Source organism: Gorilla gorilla, chromosome 23, assembly GCF_029281585.2.
Source record: "Gorilla gorilla gorilla isolate KB3781 chromosome 23, NHGRI_mGorGor1-v2.1_pri, whole genome shotgun sequence".
Lineage (NCBI taxonomy): Eukaryota > Metazoa > Chordata > Mammalia > Primates > Hominidae > Gorilla > Gorilla gorilla.
Window position 1 is genome coordinate 34,278,054 of NC_086018.1, and position 15,446 is coordinate 34,293,499.

General features: G+C 55.5%; 1 protein-coding gene across 2 annotated transcripts in view; it reads right to left on the reverse strand.

The window, feature by feature from the left end:
- Nucleotides 1–533: 533 nt before the first annotated feature.
- The window catches only part of MYH9 (myosin heavy chain 9), a 105,128-nt gene continuing 90,215 nt past the window's right edge, over nucleotides 534–15,446 (reverse strand). For both annotated transcript variants that reach the window (XM_031005427.3, XM_063704929.1), the window contains exons 25-41: nucleotides 14,527–14,698; nucleotides 13,187–13,399; nucleotides 12,613–12,757; nucleotides 11,771–11,977; nucleotides 11,438–11,542; nucleotides 11,017–11,169; nucleotides 9,672–9,920; nucleotides 8,342–8,554; nucleotides 7,984–8,196; nucleotides 7,509–7,670; nucleotides 5,975–6,103; nucleotides 5,121–5,209; nucleotides 4,915–5,038; nucleotides 4,378–4,586; nucleotides 3,660–3,768; nucleotides 3,350–3,522; nucleotides 534–2,041 (exon numbers count right to left, since the gene is read on the reverse strand). In XM_031005427.3, the coding sequence (XP_030861287.1) occupies nucleotides 1,924–2,041; nucleotides 3,350–3,522; nucleotides 3,660–3,768; nucleotides 4,378–4,586; nucleotides 4,915–5,038; nucleotides 5,121–5,209; nucleotides 5,975–6,103; nucleotides 7,509–7,670; nucleotides 7,984–8,196; nucleotides 8,342–8,554; nucleotides 9,672–9,920; nucleotides 11,017–11,169; nucleotides 11,438–11,542; nucleotides 11,771–11,977; nucleotides 12,613–12,757; nucleotides 13,187–13,399; nucleotides 14,527–14,698 (2,783 nt within the window). In that variant the 3' untranslated portion in view covers nucleotides 534–1,923. The remainder of the gene's footprint in view (nucleotides 2,042–3,349; nucleotides 3,523–3,659; nucleotides 3,769–4,377; nucleotides 4,587–4,914; nucleotides 5,039–5,120; nucleotides 5,210–5,974; nucleotides 6,104–7,508; nucleotides 7,671–7,983; nucleotides 8,197–8,341; nucleotides 8,555–9,671; nucleotides 9,921–11,016; nucleotides 11,170–11,437; nucleotides 11,543–11,770; nucleotides 11,978–12,612; nucleotides 12,758–13,186; nucleotides 13,400–14,526; nucleotides 14,699–15,446) is intronic.

Genomic DNA, 15,446 nt, shown 5'->3' on the forward strand with positions numbered 1-15,446 from the left:
GACCCAGATAGTGTCCACTTTTTAAAATTTTTTTATTTATTTATTTTGAGACAGAGTCTCACTCTCACCCAGGCTGGAGTGCAGTGGCTCAATCTTAGCTCACTGCAACCTCTGCCTCCCGGGTTCAAGCGATTCTCCTGCCTCAGCCTCCTGAGTAGCTGGGATTACAGGCACACACCACCACGCCCGGCTAATTTTTTTTGTATTTTTAGTAGAGATGTTGGCCAGGCTGGTCTTGAACTCCTGACCTCAGGTGATCCCCCTGCCTCAGCCTCCCAAAGTGCTGGGATTACAGGCGTGAGCCACCGTGCCCGGCCTTGAACCAAGGTTTCTAAGACGCTCTTAGCCTCCTTGGATCTGGCCTAGCCCACCTTTTCCATCTTAGCTTTTCTGCACAACCGCCCACAGCTAGCCCAGCCTACGCCTCAGCCAATCTGGTTCCCGACGATGCAGAGCCGGCATTGGCTGCAGAAGCCAGGCCTAGTCCTGTCCAGGGCCCCCTGGCCACAGACAAATGCTACAGACACGGCTCGTAGCACATGGTTCTCTTTATTGTGATGCTCAGTGGAAAACATCTGTAAACCAGCTTACTGTAGTGGTGACAGCTGCAACACATGCTAAGGCACTTTTATTATATAAAAAAGGGGGTAGGGTGGGAGTTTCACTCACTCCTTTGTGACAGCAACTGGGACCTGAATTCAGAGCTTTGTAGGCATATGCAGCTTTTATATCGCTTCATGATTTGAGAGTTTGTTTCCTTTAAAAAAAAAAAAAATGCCTTCTTGCCGTAAGTCTCAATGCAGCATATACAAAACAGTTAGGAATACAAGTAAATTCGGCAACCAGTGTAGACCAGTGAGGACGAGCTACTCTCTTCTAAACAAAGGCAGTGAGAAAGACTCGGAATTTTATCATTTATTACAAGAAAGGGGAAAAAAGAAAACCTTATTTTGCTTTCAAAAATACCTGTGCAGGTGGCAGATTTTTAAACTATACTGAGTCAACGGTGCAGGTAAACTACCCTCGGGCCCAGTCCTAGAGTAGACACAAGATCGCCTGGGAGGGCCGCTGGCCCCTCTAACGCTCTGGCTGTCAGACTTGGGACAAGTCCCTTAACCATTAAATATATTTGGTCCCCAAGAGTGTTGGGAGAAGCCACTGGAAGGCTGCTGGCCTTTCCAGCTTGACCCCGACAGCCTTGCTGTGGCAGAGGCAGGCTGTCCTCGGTAAAGGAGGGGAGGGGGCATTGCACTTGAGACATTTTAGAATCAGGAGGGAGACAGCGGACAGTGGCGCTGCCTGGGACAGGGTGGGGAGGAATCCACTCCTCCCCCCACCCCAGACTTCTGTGCCCTGCACAGAGGTGGAGGCCCAGGGCCTGCTCCTTCTGGAGCGCCCAGAGCCATGGGAGTAGGAGGCCCAAGGGGCAGAGGTGTGTGAGGTCACCACGTGTGATTGCAAACAGCAAAGAAAGGAGGAGGAGTGGGGGCACTGGTGGCAGAGGTCAGGGAGGCTGACGACTGCGGGGGGTCCGACTACCAAAAGGCCTCAGTCTGAAGAAAAATAGATTCATAGAAAACTCTGGCCCCTCCCCAGGGGCCTGCCCTCCTCGCCTCAACATCTTGTGCTTTTTGGCAAGAGAGGGCTGAGGAGCCTGCTGGTCGCTCTCTGCCTGGGCCCGGGCCCTGTCTCTTTGGTATCAGATTCTGAGCGGGGGAGGGAGCTGGAAGGGGACGCAGCAGAGGAAGCCAAATGCCCTCAACAACACCTGGAGGGAAACGGGATGGGGGGACGGGGCGGAGGGCAGGAGGAGGCACGTTCACAGCAGTCCCAAGAAGGTGGGGAGAGGCGTGCTGCGGGGTCTGGGAAGGGGAGGCTGTGGTGTCTGTCTGTCCATCCATCTCAGGCTGCAGGAGAAGAGGCTTATTCGGCAGGTTTGGCCTCAGCCCCATCCGCTTTGCCATCCACCTCTTCGTCGGAGCCATCCCCGGCGCCTTTCCGGGCCATTCGGCGGGGCACGACAAACGGCAGGTCCCCGCGCCTGGGGGCAGAGGTAGAGGCAGAGGGTCAGCGGCCCGGCCAGGCCAGGGGCGGCCACAGCACAGCCCACACATCTCAAAGCGAATTCGAGAGGGAAACCAGGTGCCTGGCTGCTCCCACCAGAAAGAAGCAAAGCGGAGTCTTGGGAGCCACAGCTGAGCTAGACAGGACCACTCTCAGGAAAGCAGGCAAAGCTTCCCGCAAAATGTTTAGGTGTCAGACATCTTCACACACAACAGTAGCACAAAAACAGCTCAGGCAAACAGGACCAATTACAACAGGAAAAGCACAAAAGTAAGTGTAAAATGCCATCCTCTGTTGCAACTCCTATAAAACCAGTGAAACCAAGACAGGTAAACAGGTGTGCCTGTTCACACAGAGTACAAAGACAGGCACCCTCTTTCTACCACATAGCAGAAAATTCATATACAATACTGACTACTTATGCTTAAAAAAAGAGCCCCATGAAGGCCTGGCACGGTGGCTCATGCTTGTAATCTCAGCTCTCTGGGAGGCCGAGGTGGGTGGATCACCTGAGGTCAGGAGTTTGAGACCAGCCTGACCAACATGGTGAAACCCCGTCTCTACTAAAAATACAAAAATTAGCCGGGCATAGTGGTGCATGCCTGTAATCCCAGCTACTCCAGAGGCTGAGGGAGGAGAATCGCTTGAACCCGGGAGGCAGAGGTTGTAGTAAGCCGAGATTGCACCATTGCACTCCAGTCTGGGCAACAAGAGCGAAACTCCGTCTCAAACAAACAAACAAACAAACAAACAAAAAAACCCACATAAACACATAAGAAAAAAACACGTAAGAAATGAGAATCTCAAAAAACACAAAATGAGAATCTCAAAAAACCCATAAAAAACACATAAGAAATGAGAATCTCAGAGAATAAGATCCTCTGCTTCAAACATTCACTACTTCTTGAGTGTTAACACTCCCTGAGAAACGCAAAGGAGCGTTTTTAACCTCTGTAGGCATTGTTCATGAGGCTCACATTCGTTTTGCAGATATTTAACTGAGGCACCTAACATGTGCCAGGACTGGGCCAGGTGGCCTCAAGCAACTTCCAATTCAAAAGACAATAGACTTTTAGGACAGCTGGGAATAAACTACCTAGAGTTTACTGTGTGTTCAAAACACTAAGCTAAAGCCTCAAAGGCAAGGAGCCAGAAGGGGCAGGGATGGCTTTGTGCAGTCCTTTCTTGGTGACATTCGTGCCTTGCTTGTGGGCTCTGGTTGAGGAACAAGCTACCTTTTGAGAGAAGTGCCGAGGCAAAGGGGTGGGTGGGCAGGGCGGCTCACCTGAGCTTGTTCTTTAGGGAGCTGACTTCGCGGTTCATGGCATCGGCCGTCTCGGTGGCGTCCTCCAGCTCGCGCTGCAGTTTCCGGCGGGAGGCGTTGGCCCGCTGGGCCTCCTCTTCGGCCTCCTCCAGCTGCCGCTTGAGCTGCTTCAGGCGGGTAGATGCCTTGTCGGCCTGCGGAGATGGACGTGTGGCCCGTGGCCCCGGTTAGGGGCTCTGGGCGTGCAGCCAGCCAGCCCCACTGCCCTGCCTGTCACCCCATCTGCTGCCCAGCCCCGCTGCCCTTCTCACTGCCCCACCAGCACCCACACCTGGTCCTTGTACTGCTCGGCATTCCTCCGCTCGTCATCCACCTGCAGCAGCACATCCTTCAGCTTCTTCTCGGTCCGACGCACCTGTTTGCAGGCTGCCTGGCGCTCCCTGTATGACAGACAAGGTGGCTGAGAGGGAACACCCTCCTTCAGAGGGTCCGGCCAACAAGCCCTAACCTGGACCACCCATTCCCCGGGGCTCACTGGCATCTAGGGATCACGTAGGGAGGCCTTTGCTAGACACCTATGTGTGCCTGGCTTCTTACGACGGGCACTGCAAATAGCCCCATTTACAGATGAGGAAACGGGCTCAGGTAAGGGAAGCGACATACCTCAAACAGCATCTATGTAACTGGAAAAGAGGTTTGGGGGCCTAGTGTAAACCCCATTCCCTCCAAGGAAGTCTCAGTCCTGCTGAGCCCATAGAACAACTGCCCCAGTGGGCAGGACCCCCCTGTACCTCCTGCTCTGATTCACTCTCAGACACAGCCACCAAAACTCCTGGCTTTAGAGGTGGAACAGAGAATCCTGTTCAAACCCCACAAGCTCCCCCAACCACCCAACCTGTGGAAGGGATGAGGGCCCCATCAGGAGGGAGGGAAACAGCCCCAGGCTCAGGAGACAGAGAGCTGGTTGTGGCCCAGATTTGGGCAGGACTGCAGGGGGGCCAGAGTTTTTTCCAGGACAGCTGGGGTTGGGCGGGGCCAGGGGCACGTACTTGGTCTCGTTGTCCAGCTGCTCCTCCAGCTGTGCGATCTTGGCCTCGAGGGCGGTGATGGAGGCCTTGTACTTGGACTTGACAGTGCCCTCCATCTCCTGCAGCTTGACCTTGAGCTCCTTGTTCTGGCGTTCCAGCTGCTGCCGAGCATTCTCGTTCTTCTGGGCGTGGCTGCGCTCCAGGTTCAGGTCGGTGTTGATCTGGTCGATCTGCAGAAGAAGGGCCAGTGACCTTGGGGAGGGCTGGGGCCCTGGCTGGAAGGCATGAGCAGGGCCAGAGGAAGGTGGCAGCAGGATCCCACCAAACCCTTGGGGTCCAGAGTCTTGGGTCTCCCAGAAAAGGGAAGATTAGAAACTTCTGAACACCCAACACAGAAGCCAGAGGGGGACCTTTCATGTCCAGGTGCCTGGACATTTTCCCCTAAGCACCTGGGGAGCAGCTGGCACTTAGCCTGTGCTTCTGCCGGCTGGGTCCAAGGCCAGCTCTGCCGTGGTGGCTCCAGCCAGAGCCCAGGGTGGGAGAAGGCCTGGCACCCACCTGCAGGTTGGCCTTCTTCAGCCGGTCGTTGATGAGCTCCGTGTTGCCCTGCTCCTCCTCCAGCTCCTCCTCCAGCTGGGCGATGCGGGCCTCCAGACGCCGCTTCTCCTCTAACGCCAGGGCTCTGCGGGGTGGGCGGGAGAAGTGAGGGGCCTACCCTGGGGACACACCTGGTCCCCCCAACTCTGCCCCCTCACTCGGCTCACCCTTTGCCGCTGCTGTTGGCGATCTCATCAGCCAGCTCATCCCGCTCCTGCTGGGCCTGGCGCTTGGCACGCTCCGCAGCTGCCAGTTCCTGCCACAAAGACCCAGAGTGTGACCTGAAGGCAGCCACAGCCCCACAAGACCATCCTTCCCAGCCCCAGGCACCCTCCCCTCAAGCCCTTCCCCAGGCCCACCTCCCCACGAAGCCCTTCCTCCAGAAACCCTCTAGCTCACAGGGCTGGTGCCCCCCTGAAGATATAGCTTAAACACCATATGTTTATAAAACTCTTACATTTAAGTGCTAGGAATCAAGCCAGGTGCCAGGGTATGGCGATAAGTAAGAAGTGTCCTGGCCTAACCAGGGAGACCACGTGGACAGAGTCACTCAGGGCGGCCCCTCCCTGTTCTGGGTGAGCCAGAGCTTGGAGTCAGCTCTGGAGGCCACAGGCAGATGGCTACACCCTGGACGCACTCGCAGCCGGCACATCACACTGCAGGGCACCCTCCAGACCTGGGAAACACTTCAGGACGGGCTCAGGTGCGACAGGCAGGGCGGCCAAGGGGATGCTCAGACCCCTTCTCACCAGGCAGCATTCACAGCAGGAGGTGGTGGTGGCCACAAAGCCTCATCTCATGTGAGGGATGCCAGTTTCACACACACACACTCTCTGATCATACGAGGGAGCCCCGCTATGAAATGGAACCCTGGAGGGAATCCTTATGTAACGTTGAGAGCCATCCCCAGCCAATTCCTGGAGCCCAGTCAGACTCCAGCCCTGTCCTCAGCTGAAAGCCCCACGCTGCCACCTGCTGGCCGCAGGGCAGCGGTGCCGCTCTCCATTGCAGCCCCACCCACCTCCTGCAACTGGATCATCTCGGCCTCCATGCTCTTCAGCTTCTTCTCGTTCTCTTTGGCCTGGGCCAGGATCTCCTCACGAGAGGCGCGGGTGTCATCCAGCTCGCGCATGCAGTCCTTCATCTGGGCCTGGGGTGGGGACAGAGGCTTGGCATCCACCCAGCTCCTTGGCCCTCCACCCCAACCCTCATGGGTCACCTCGCCAACAGGGCTCATGGCTGGTGCTCCACTCAATGCTGTATTTAACCAACTAACCATGGTGACAGGGCAAAAAGGCAACTAAAGACAACCATCTGTGTTTCCCACCCCGTAATGCACACTTTGACAGTGTTCATCACTGTGGACGTGAGCCCAAGCTGAGCTTCATTTTCTACTTTCTGTCCCCTCCTCTGGGCCGGAAGCCAGTGCCCATGGTGCCACCCCTAATGCGCACCTGCCACTCAAAACCAGTGCCCAGCCTGCCAGGCCATCCCCACCACAGGCAGGAAACACCTTTCCTTTTGTTATTCTCCTGTTACTTCTTTTAACACTAAAGATCTTTGTCAAATAGCCTTTTTTTCCTTTTGCAGATAAATCCGAAATTGAGATTCCCCAAATCAAAGAGAGTGACTGGCTGTGTGCAGCCCGACCACATCAGTAAAAAAATGCCACCAGCAATCAGAGCATCTATGCCCACAACCTTGACCACAATGAAGTTTTAAAGTTTTTGTGGGTTTTTTTTTTACACTTAAAATTTTTTTTTTGGCCGGGCGCAGTGGCTTATGCTTGTAATCCCAGCACTTTGGGAGGCCGAGGCGGGTGGATCACAAGGTCAGGAGATTGAGACCATCCTGGCTAACATGGTGAAACCCCGTCTCTACTAAAAATACAAAAATTAGCCGGGCGTGGCGGCGTGCGCCTGTAGTCCCAGCTGCTGGGGAGGCTGAGGCAGGAGAATGGCGTGAACCCAGGAGGCGGAGCTTGCAGCAAGCCGAGATCACGCCACTGCACTCCAGCCTGAGCGACAGAGCGAGACTCCGTCTCAAACAAACAAACAAAAGAAAAATTTGTTAAACTAAGGTTATTCTTGTTACATGATATGGCGTATCAGAGCTGTTTTTACGTGTTAATTATTCTTTAATTATTAGTGAGGTGAAGATTTCCAAGTATGTGTCCCACACTCCAGGCTGCTTCTTGGAACCATCGCCCCAGAGCCCAGAAGGCTGAAGGGTGTCAGGACCCGGGTGATTCTGGAAGTCTGCATTAAGTGAGACCTTCTTAAACTCCACCCACGTCTAGGCTTGTACTTGTTTGCTTCTGTGTTTTACGTACCCAGTCATACACTGTTTTGCAAGTTTGCTGTTGGACTATCATGTTTCCACTCACCTCTGAGCCTCTGAGTCTCTTTCAGTGAGATGGGGCTGGAAGCACCCAGGACCTTCCCAGGAGGTGCCACCCTGCCAGGTTCCCGCCCTGGGCCGAGCCCTGGCACCTTCATATGTAGTTGGCTCAGTCGGGTGCCGCCCACCCTCTCCTGGGCCCCGCCCACCCTCACCTGCAGCTTCCGCAGCTGTTTGATGGCTTCATCCCGGTTCTTGTTGGCCGAGTCGATGTGCGCCTCCAGGTCCTTCAGGTCCATCTCCAGCTTCTTCCGGGCGGCCACTGCCATCGAGCGCTGCTTCCTCTCATCCTCCAGCTCTGCCTCCATCTCCCGCACCTGGGGGAAGGAACATCAACAACTTGGGAAGCTGGACCCACTGGGAGACCCTGCCCTAGCTCTGAACTCAGGAGCCTCAGGCCAGTTCTGCAGGATCCATGGGGCCTCGGGAAGCCAGTGGGGATTACTGACCATAAGAACTCTAAGAAGGTGAGTCACTGAACCCCGAGACAGGAGGCTAGAAAGAAGGGATATGGGAGGGGAGGCGTGGCCAAGGGGCCCTAACACAATCCAGGTGGAAGGAGAGAACAGAAGCCTGCGTGAAGCCAAGGCAGCCTTGGGCACCCGCGGGGTAGCAGGAGGCCATGCACACCTGTCTGACCAGCTGCTTCTTCTTCTCCTCGCTCTGCTCATCCCGGCCCTGCAGGTCCCGCTCGAACTGGGCCTTCATGGCCTGCAGGTTGACCTCCAACCGCAGCTTGGCATCTTCGGTGGCCTGCAGCTCATCCTCCAGCTCTTCCAGCTGCGTCTTCATCTCCTCCACCTGCTGCTCTAGGGCCCGCTTGGACTTCTCCAGCTCGTGGACCTGAGCCCCAGAGAGCCCAAGTCAGGAGCAAAGGGACTGGCAGGTACCTGGGTCTGTGCGACCCGGAGTCCGTGCACACACCGACCCTCTGTGATGACCCCGCTCGGGCCCTTCCCAAGACCTGGCTGCCAGGCCCAGCACTCACGCTCTTGCCCACGTCATCCTTGGAGCTCATAAGGTCCTCCATCTCCGTGCGGAACTGCTTGTTGAGCCGCTCCAGCTCCGCCTTCTGCTCCATGGCTTCCTCCAGGGCCCGGGCCAGCGACAGCGCCTTGGTCTCCTTCTCTCGGGCCTCCGCCTCAGCCCGGTCGCGCTCCTCTGCGTACTTGGCAGAGATGGTCTTCTCCTCCGCCAGGAGCTGGGAAAGAGGTGGGCACCATGAGGCTCAGAGCTACGGCCCCCAGCAGGGCAGGGCAGCTGGGCCTAAGCTCCCTGGGGAAGGAGGAGCCCAGAGGCCACGGCGGAGAGGAGCAGGCCTAGGAAGCACAGGCCCAGGGCTGTGCCCAGGACAATACACACAGTCCCGTGCATCCTCATGATGGGATGACTGCCGACTGGAGCAGGCACTACTGCGAACACCATGTTGTAACGTCTGTTTAATTTTCATCACTTACTAATCGCAACCCTTTATGGCACGCTGCCCCTTCCATGAGAGCCCTCTAAACCTGTAAGAGCTTTGGTTCTCCTGAACCAAAGCTGGCATTTGGTTGGCACTTTTCACAAAGTAAATGCCAAGCTGGCTGCCAAGAAGCCTGAACCCCATTTGTGGTCTTCTCTAATGACAGCTTCTGTCCCCTGGCATCTGTTCTCTGTGTGCACCCACCTGGCTCTATCCTATTTCCCCACCTTCCCTTCCTTTTGGCCCAAACCTTAATTATCCTATGGGTTGCTGACCATTTCCTAAAAGGCCAGATAGTGCATTCTTTAGAGTACGCAGGCCCTACAGTCTCTGCAGCCATGGCTCAACCCCACTACCACAGCACAAAGCAACCAGAGACAACATGAGAACCATGGAGCGTGGCTGTGTTCAGTCTATCTTTCCCTACAAAATGCAGGGGGCCGGATCCGGCTGCCACAGTTGGCTGCCCGACGTCTTCTACTGTTCTATCCTGCCCCCGAGTCCGCATCCCCCTCAGCTGCCCTCAGATCTTTTGGAATAAGGAAGTGATATGAACGCATAAATGAATCGTTTAAAAGACAGTCAAACCAGTTCATTAGAGAAAATCTGAAAAATGTAAAAAATCAGAAAGGAAAAGTCACTCCTCAACCCACCGCATGAAGACGCCCTCTTCCGCTGGCCTTCTCCCTGGGACCCTCAACAAGCCAGAGACTCAGAGTCCTCCAAGCGCTGGCCCCGCACGGCCCCTCCCGGGCGAGACCCTGAGGGAGCCCAGGCTTTCTCTGACGGGCCCTTTGCTTTGGACTCAGTGCTTGAAGGAGAGGAAATGCAAAGGATGGGGCCAACGGCCACACACCTGGTCAAACTTCTTCTGCTTCTTCTCCAGGTTGCACGCGCTCTGGCGCTGGTGGTCCAGGTCCACCAGCAGGTCGTCCAGCTCCTGCTGCAGCCGCGTCTTGGTCTTCTCCAGCTTGTCGTAGGCGGCCACCTTCTCCTCGTGCCGCTGGCTCAGGCCCTCCAGGTCCTTCTGGAGCTTCCTCTTCACCTCCTCAGCAGTTTCCAGGCACCCCACACTGTCCTCCATCTTCTTTTTCATGTCAGCCACCTGGGCAGGAGCAAGGAGTAAGCAGATGCCCGAGATGGCACCTGCTCAGGTGGCACACCCGTCCCTGGGGCAGCTGGGAGCCTGCCTGCCACACCGTGGAAGGGGCACCGGGGATCTGCCCAGTTATGAAACCGCCTCCCCCAGTCACTTCCCTCTCCACAGGGGCGAGACAAATGGAGCTTCTGCAAAGGGGCATCTGTCTACTGTGTGAAGCCCGGGGGAGGCTGACCCCCAGGCCCGCTGTGGGGGCTCCCAGCCCACATCCACACCAAGCCTCTTGCTCTACAGAGACTGCTCCCAGAGAGCAGGGCCAGTGCCCTGTAGGGTGTCCACGGGGTCCCCATCACCCAGCCCCATCCTTGCACTTGGAGATAAACCCACAATCAGGCACGCTCACGGCCTACTCCTACCCTGACTGTGGAATGGACTCCCAGCCCATCCCGAGGTGGTTCAGGCCTTCTGGCCTGGCACATGGAGGCCCAAGATAGGATCTAGAGCAGGGGCTCTGAATACATATTAGGCTACGGACCCCTTCGCAGTCTAGAGAGGCCGAGGGACTCCTTCTCATGACAATGTTTTAACAGGCATGAAATAAACATATGGGATCAGCAGGGCAACCAGTACAGAAAAATGCAGTTGTCACACATTCTAAAAAACCGTGGCTCAGGAAGCCACGTGCTGCTAGATAGCACATCAGATAACAAACAGCGCAGGCCTGGGACCCACGAGGCCAAGGAGCTCGGCCACAACCCTGACAGGGTAACTGGCCATTTCTACAGATGATGACGGCACAGGGACTGCCACCACCATGGCTTTGTGCCTACATCCATAATGGAAGCAATGCTGAATTTCAGCTAAAGACTGGTGAAAATAAAGGTGTAAAATAGTGAAAATAGTGGTGTCCCCCATCTAAGTCCACAGATCCCTGGATTCCTCTCCTTGAGAGCACTGATGTGGGAGAGCACGGTCGGCTTCCCTGGGGGAGAGCAGCAATGGGCCGGCCCAGCGGGCAGGTCTGTCCTGCAGTGCCCAGGCCAGTGCCCGGCCAGCAGCTCCCCAGCCTGCAGAGTCCGGCCGGTCCCCCAGGCCTCCAAACCTGGGCATGGAGGGTGGCGATCTGCTTCTCCAGGTTGTGCTTGGCTTCCTCCTCCTCCTCCAGCTGCTCCCGGAAGGAATTCTTCTCGTCCTCCACCTGCTTGAGCTTGGTGCTCAGGCTCAGCTTCTGCCGGTTCTCCTCCTGCAGCAGCTCCTACTCGCGGGTTGAGAGGGGTGCGGGTGCTTAGGAGGGTGGTGTCCAAAACCCAGGAACCCCACACCCTTGAGGAGAGGGAGGAGCTGGTCCTGCTGATTTAGGGGATGGCCACGTAAAGACCTGGAGGGAGCTGGGAGGACGCAGAGACCCACCCACAGGATGAAGCAGATGATGGGCAATCCGATGGGCTCTGAAGCTAATGTTGCGTGGACACAGAGGCCTTTCTGGAGGAGTCCACCTTCTGGGAACCTGGCGCCACCCCTACCTGAGTGTCCTGCAGCTGGGACTCCAGCGCGGAGAAGTCCTTGGTGAGCTTGCTGGACTTGCTGTCGGACTGGCTGAGAAGCCCGGTCACGTTGTCCAGCTCCACCTGCACCGGGCGGGGAGACACAAAGGACCATGGACCCACCCCCACTGCTCCTGCCCCACCTCATCTCCTTTAGGTAAAGCTGGACCTGAGTCACAAGCTGAACCGTGAGGGTCTGAGGAGCCGGTTTGAGAAGAGAGAGAGACAGAGAGCACACATGCACCCGGGGACCTGGGCCACAACTGCTGCTGGGGCCCACTGCCCGCGCCGGGGTTCTGGCGGAGGCCTCACCTGCAGCTTGGTGACCTTGTCGGCCAGCTCTGTGCGCACGCGCTCTCCCTCGTTGAACTTGACCTGCAGCTCCTGCAGCTGCGCCTCCACTTTCTTGCGCTTGTGCTCCGAGTCCCCTTTGCCCTGCAGCAGCACCTTCACCTCGTTGGCCAGCTCCCCCCGCTCGTTCTCCAGAGTCTGCTTTGCCTTCTCGAGGTTTGCTTTCACCTAGCGGGGAAGAAAGCAAAGACGTGAGTGGGGGCCTCCTGACACAAGGCTGGCTGGTCTATCATCACTGGACCCTAGATCCAGACGTCGCTGCTTCTGCAGCCCTGACGATGGTGTGCCTGAGTCCTGGACTCAGACGGCTCGGGCCTCATCTGTCCTGTGCTCTTCTCTCTTAGCTGGTGGGTGACACTTGGCTCCTGTCTTCACTGCTTAGGACATCTCACAGCTTCCCCATCTCTAAAATAATACCTGCCCAGCCTTCTGCCCTGGGTAGAGGCCAGGTTCTAGGGCATGGCATTGGTGTTGCAGATGTTAGCAATATTTATAACGCAATGAGGGGAACTATAATTGTTTGTAGTTAGACTTCCAGTAAAGCCTGTCTGAAGTCTGATGTTCAAAGTAACGATGTAATGTTTTCACCCTCAAATAATCACATGAGACAGACATACCATAATCCTCCCTTATGAACAGGGAAACTGAGGCACGAGTCACAAAGCCCCTTAGAGGGGCAGCCTGGCCTCAGAACCAGGCAGTTGGGTAGGACCCTGCAACTGCTCTGCAGGACTGGTTTGGATTCTGTGGGCCCAGCACGGGGAGCCCTGCCCTCCTCCTGCGGTCTCAGGGAGGCTCCGCACCCGCTTCGTCTGCTCCAGCTGCTCCGCCAGCTCCTCCACGGCCTGTGAGTGCTTCTGCCTCATCTCCTGGATCTGGGCCTCGTGGGTCTTGGCCTCCTCCTCCAGGGTCTTCTTCAGGATGTTCACCTCCTGCTCACGTTTCGACCTGGACAGAGAAATTCCCTCGGAGTGGAGGCCGGGGATGCTGGAGCGAGGCTGTCTCTGGGGCTCTTCCCTGACCAAAGAGAGGCCTGGCCAGGGCACAGGCCCTCCAGGCAGCTTTTCTACCCACCGGCCCCTCCTAGCCATCTATCCCATAGCCCAGGCTCAAAGACGCCCTGTGAGAGCTTCTGTAGCCTTTCAGCTTTAAAGCCCAGCCTTGCCTCACCCCCAACTTTTGAGCCAGGTCCTTCAACAGACTTTCTACTCTGTAGAGAGAAACCGCTGAGGAACCAGCAGCTTCCATGCCTGCTGGTGCCTAAGAGGGCCACGGTGTGTGTGTGTGTGTGTGTGCAGAGGCCCGGGGTCCATGTCTCCAAGCCAAGGCCCCCCTGGCTGCCCTCCCCATCCCCAGGGACTTGGTCCCAGGGCACACCTGAGCTCCTGCTGGGCAGCTGTGGAATCCAGCGTGTCCTCCAACTCTGTTTTCAGCGCCTCTAGCTCTTCCCCAAGGTCCCGTTTCTGCTTCTCAGCTTTATTCCTGGAAGCACGCTCAGACTCCAGGTCTTCCTGGAGTTCAGAGATCTGAGATTCCAGCTCCCGGATCTTCTTGAGGGCCATGTTCTTCTGGGCAGCTTCCTCTTCCACTCTGCCAAAGCGACCAGCAACATCAGTATAAGGAGAGTTTCACCTCCAAGGAGCAGAGTTTGCAGGACAGGCCTGAGAGAGGTGCAGCAGCCAAAGCTGCCTCCTGTGGTCACAATCATGGCACTTAGGATGGCTCTCAGCAGAAACAAGATCTGAGGCAACCAGATTGAAGGGCAACACCCCTCTGAGAAGCAGAAAACCTCATAGAGGAATCATTTCAATTTCCAAAGTAAGATTCACTGCTTCAAATATTTTTAAAAGTCAAATGATGTGTTAAATGGGAAGAAAAGGAAATAAAATGCTACACCACAGGACGACTGCAACTCAGTAAAAATACGAATGTGCTACGGACTTTAGATGGTTATGACGGGTCAACGTAGGTTCACCAATTAGAACAGACACACCGCCGTGGTGGGGAATGTTGACTGCAGGGGAGGCGGTGCGTGAGTGGGGCAGTGGATAGATGGAGAAACTTCTGCTGACTCTTCTGTGAATCTAAAACTACTCTAAAAAATAAAGTCTCTTTCTTTTTTTTTAAACAGAGTCTCGCTCTGTCACCTAGGCTGGAGTGCAATGGCACGATCTTGGCTGACTGCAACCTCTGCCTCCTGGGTTCAAGCGATTCTCCTGCCTCAGCCTCCTGAGTAGGTGAGATTACAGTCGTGTGCCACCACACTGGCGAATTTTTTATATTTTTGGTAGGGATGGGGGTTTCACCATGTTGGCCAGGCTGGTCTCGAACTCCTGACCTCAAGTGATCCACCCGGCTTGGCCTCCCAAAGTGCTGGGATCACAGACATGAGCCAACGTGCCTGGCCAAGTCTTTTTTTTTTTTTTTTTTTTTTTAAGTGTGCCTATAGCAAGAAATTAGGAAAGGACTATTGTAGGTGGGAGATAGAGCTGTGGATGACTTTTTTTCAAATTATAAACAAATAAACAAAAGACAAATGAGGCCCCTCACCATGTCCTGAGTGCACAACAACTGTTTTGCTATGAAATAAATGGCTCTTCTAAGACAACAGTGGAAAGAATGCTCACAGCTCACTAGTGCCGAGAACTAGGGCCAGCAGCAAGCAGGAAGGGCTGGCCCAGGCCACCTGGCCTCAGGCAGGCAGGCGGGGTCCTCACCTGGCCAGGGCGGCCTGGAGCTCCTCCTCTTTCTTGGCCAGCTGCATCTTGAGCTCCGCGATCTGGGCCTGGAGCTCGGCGATCTGGTCGCTGAGGTCTGTGGAGTCTCCCTCCAGCTTCCGGCGGGTCTTCTCCAGCTCCTGTCGCTGCTTCTCCTCCCTGCGGAGGCGCTCTGCAATGAGGGGGGAGCCCACATAGCCCTCAGTGCCATGGGTTCTGTCTCCATGTCAATTACTTATGCAAAATACTGAGCACTCGTTATGAAACGTGTGTCAGGCTTAAAGCATGACAAACACACAGACACTCGCACCCAACTCCTGGATGCAGGAAGAGGACATCACCGCAAACTGCTAGCCCCTGGCGTGTCTCTCTCCAACTCACCCCTTGTCCTTCCCTGCCAGGAATTAAGTACTCTCCTAAAGCTGGTGTTCGTAATTCCCTTGGTTCCCTTGAAGGCTGTACCATGTCTGTATCTCTAAAAAACATGTTCAATTGTGTGTGAATCTGAACTTATATAATGGAACTGCCTTGTGTGAATTCCACAGTTGGAATCGCACGGTCAGGGCTCTATGTCTAGCTTTATAACTCTGTGATGTCACTTGGGAAAGCTACTTTCTATACCTCATCTGAATAATAAGCAAAAGGAGACAGCCTACTTCATTAGGATGCTGTGAGGCGCCAATGAGTTACTATCTTAAAAAGCACCTGGAACAGTGCCTGCCTCGTGATGGTTATTCCCTGCCGTGCCTTTGCCACCCCATCTCATGATCTTGAGATGCAGCCCGTGAAGTTTCGCTGGAATAGATGTGTAAGGACATTTGTCTAGGATTCCATTATGAGAATACACCACAACTTACTTATGTACCCGTCCTGCAGCTGGCGGGCATGCGGCTGTGTTCATCGCACGCTCTGATCAACAC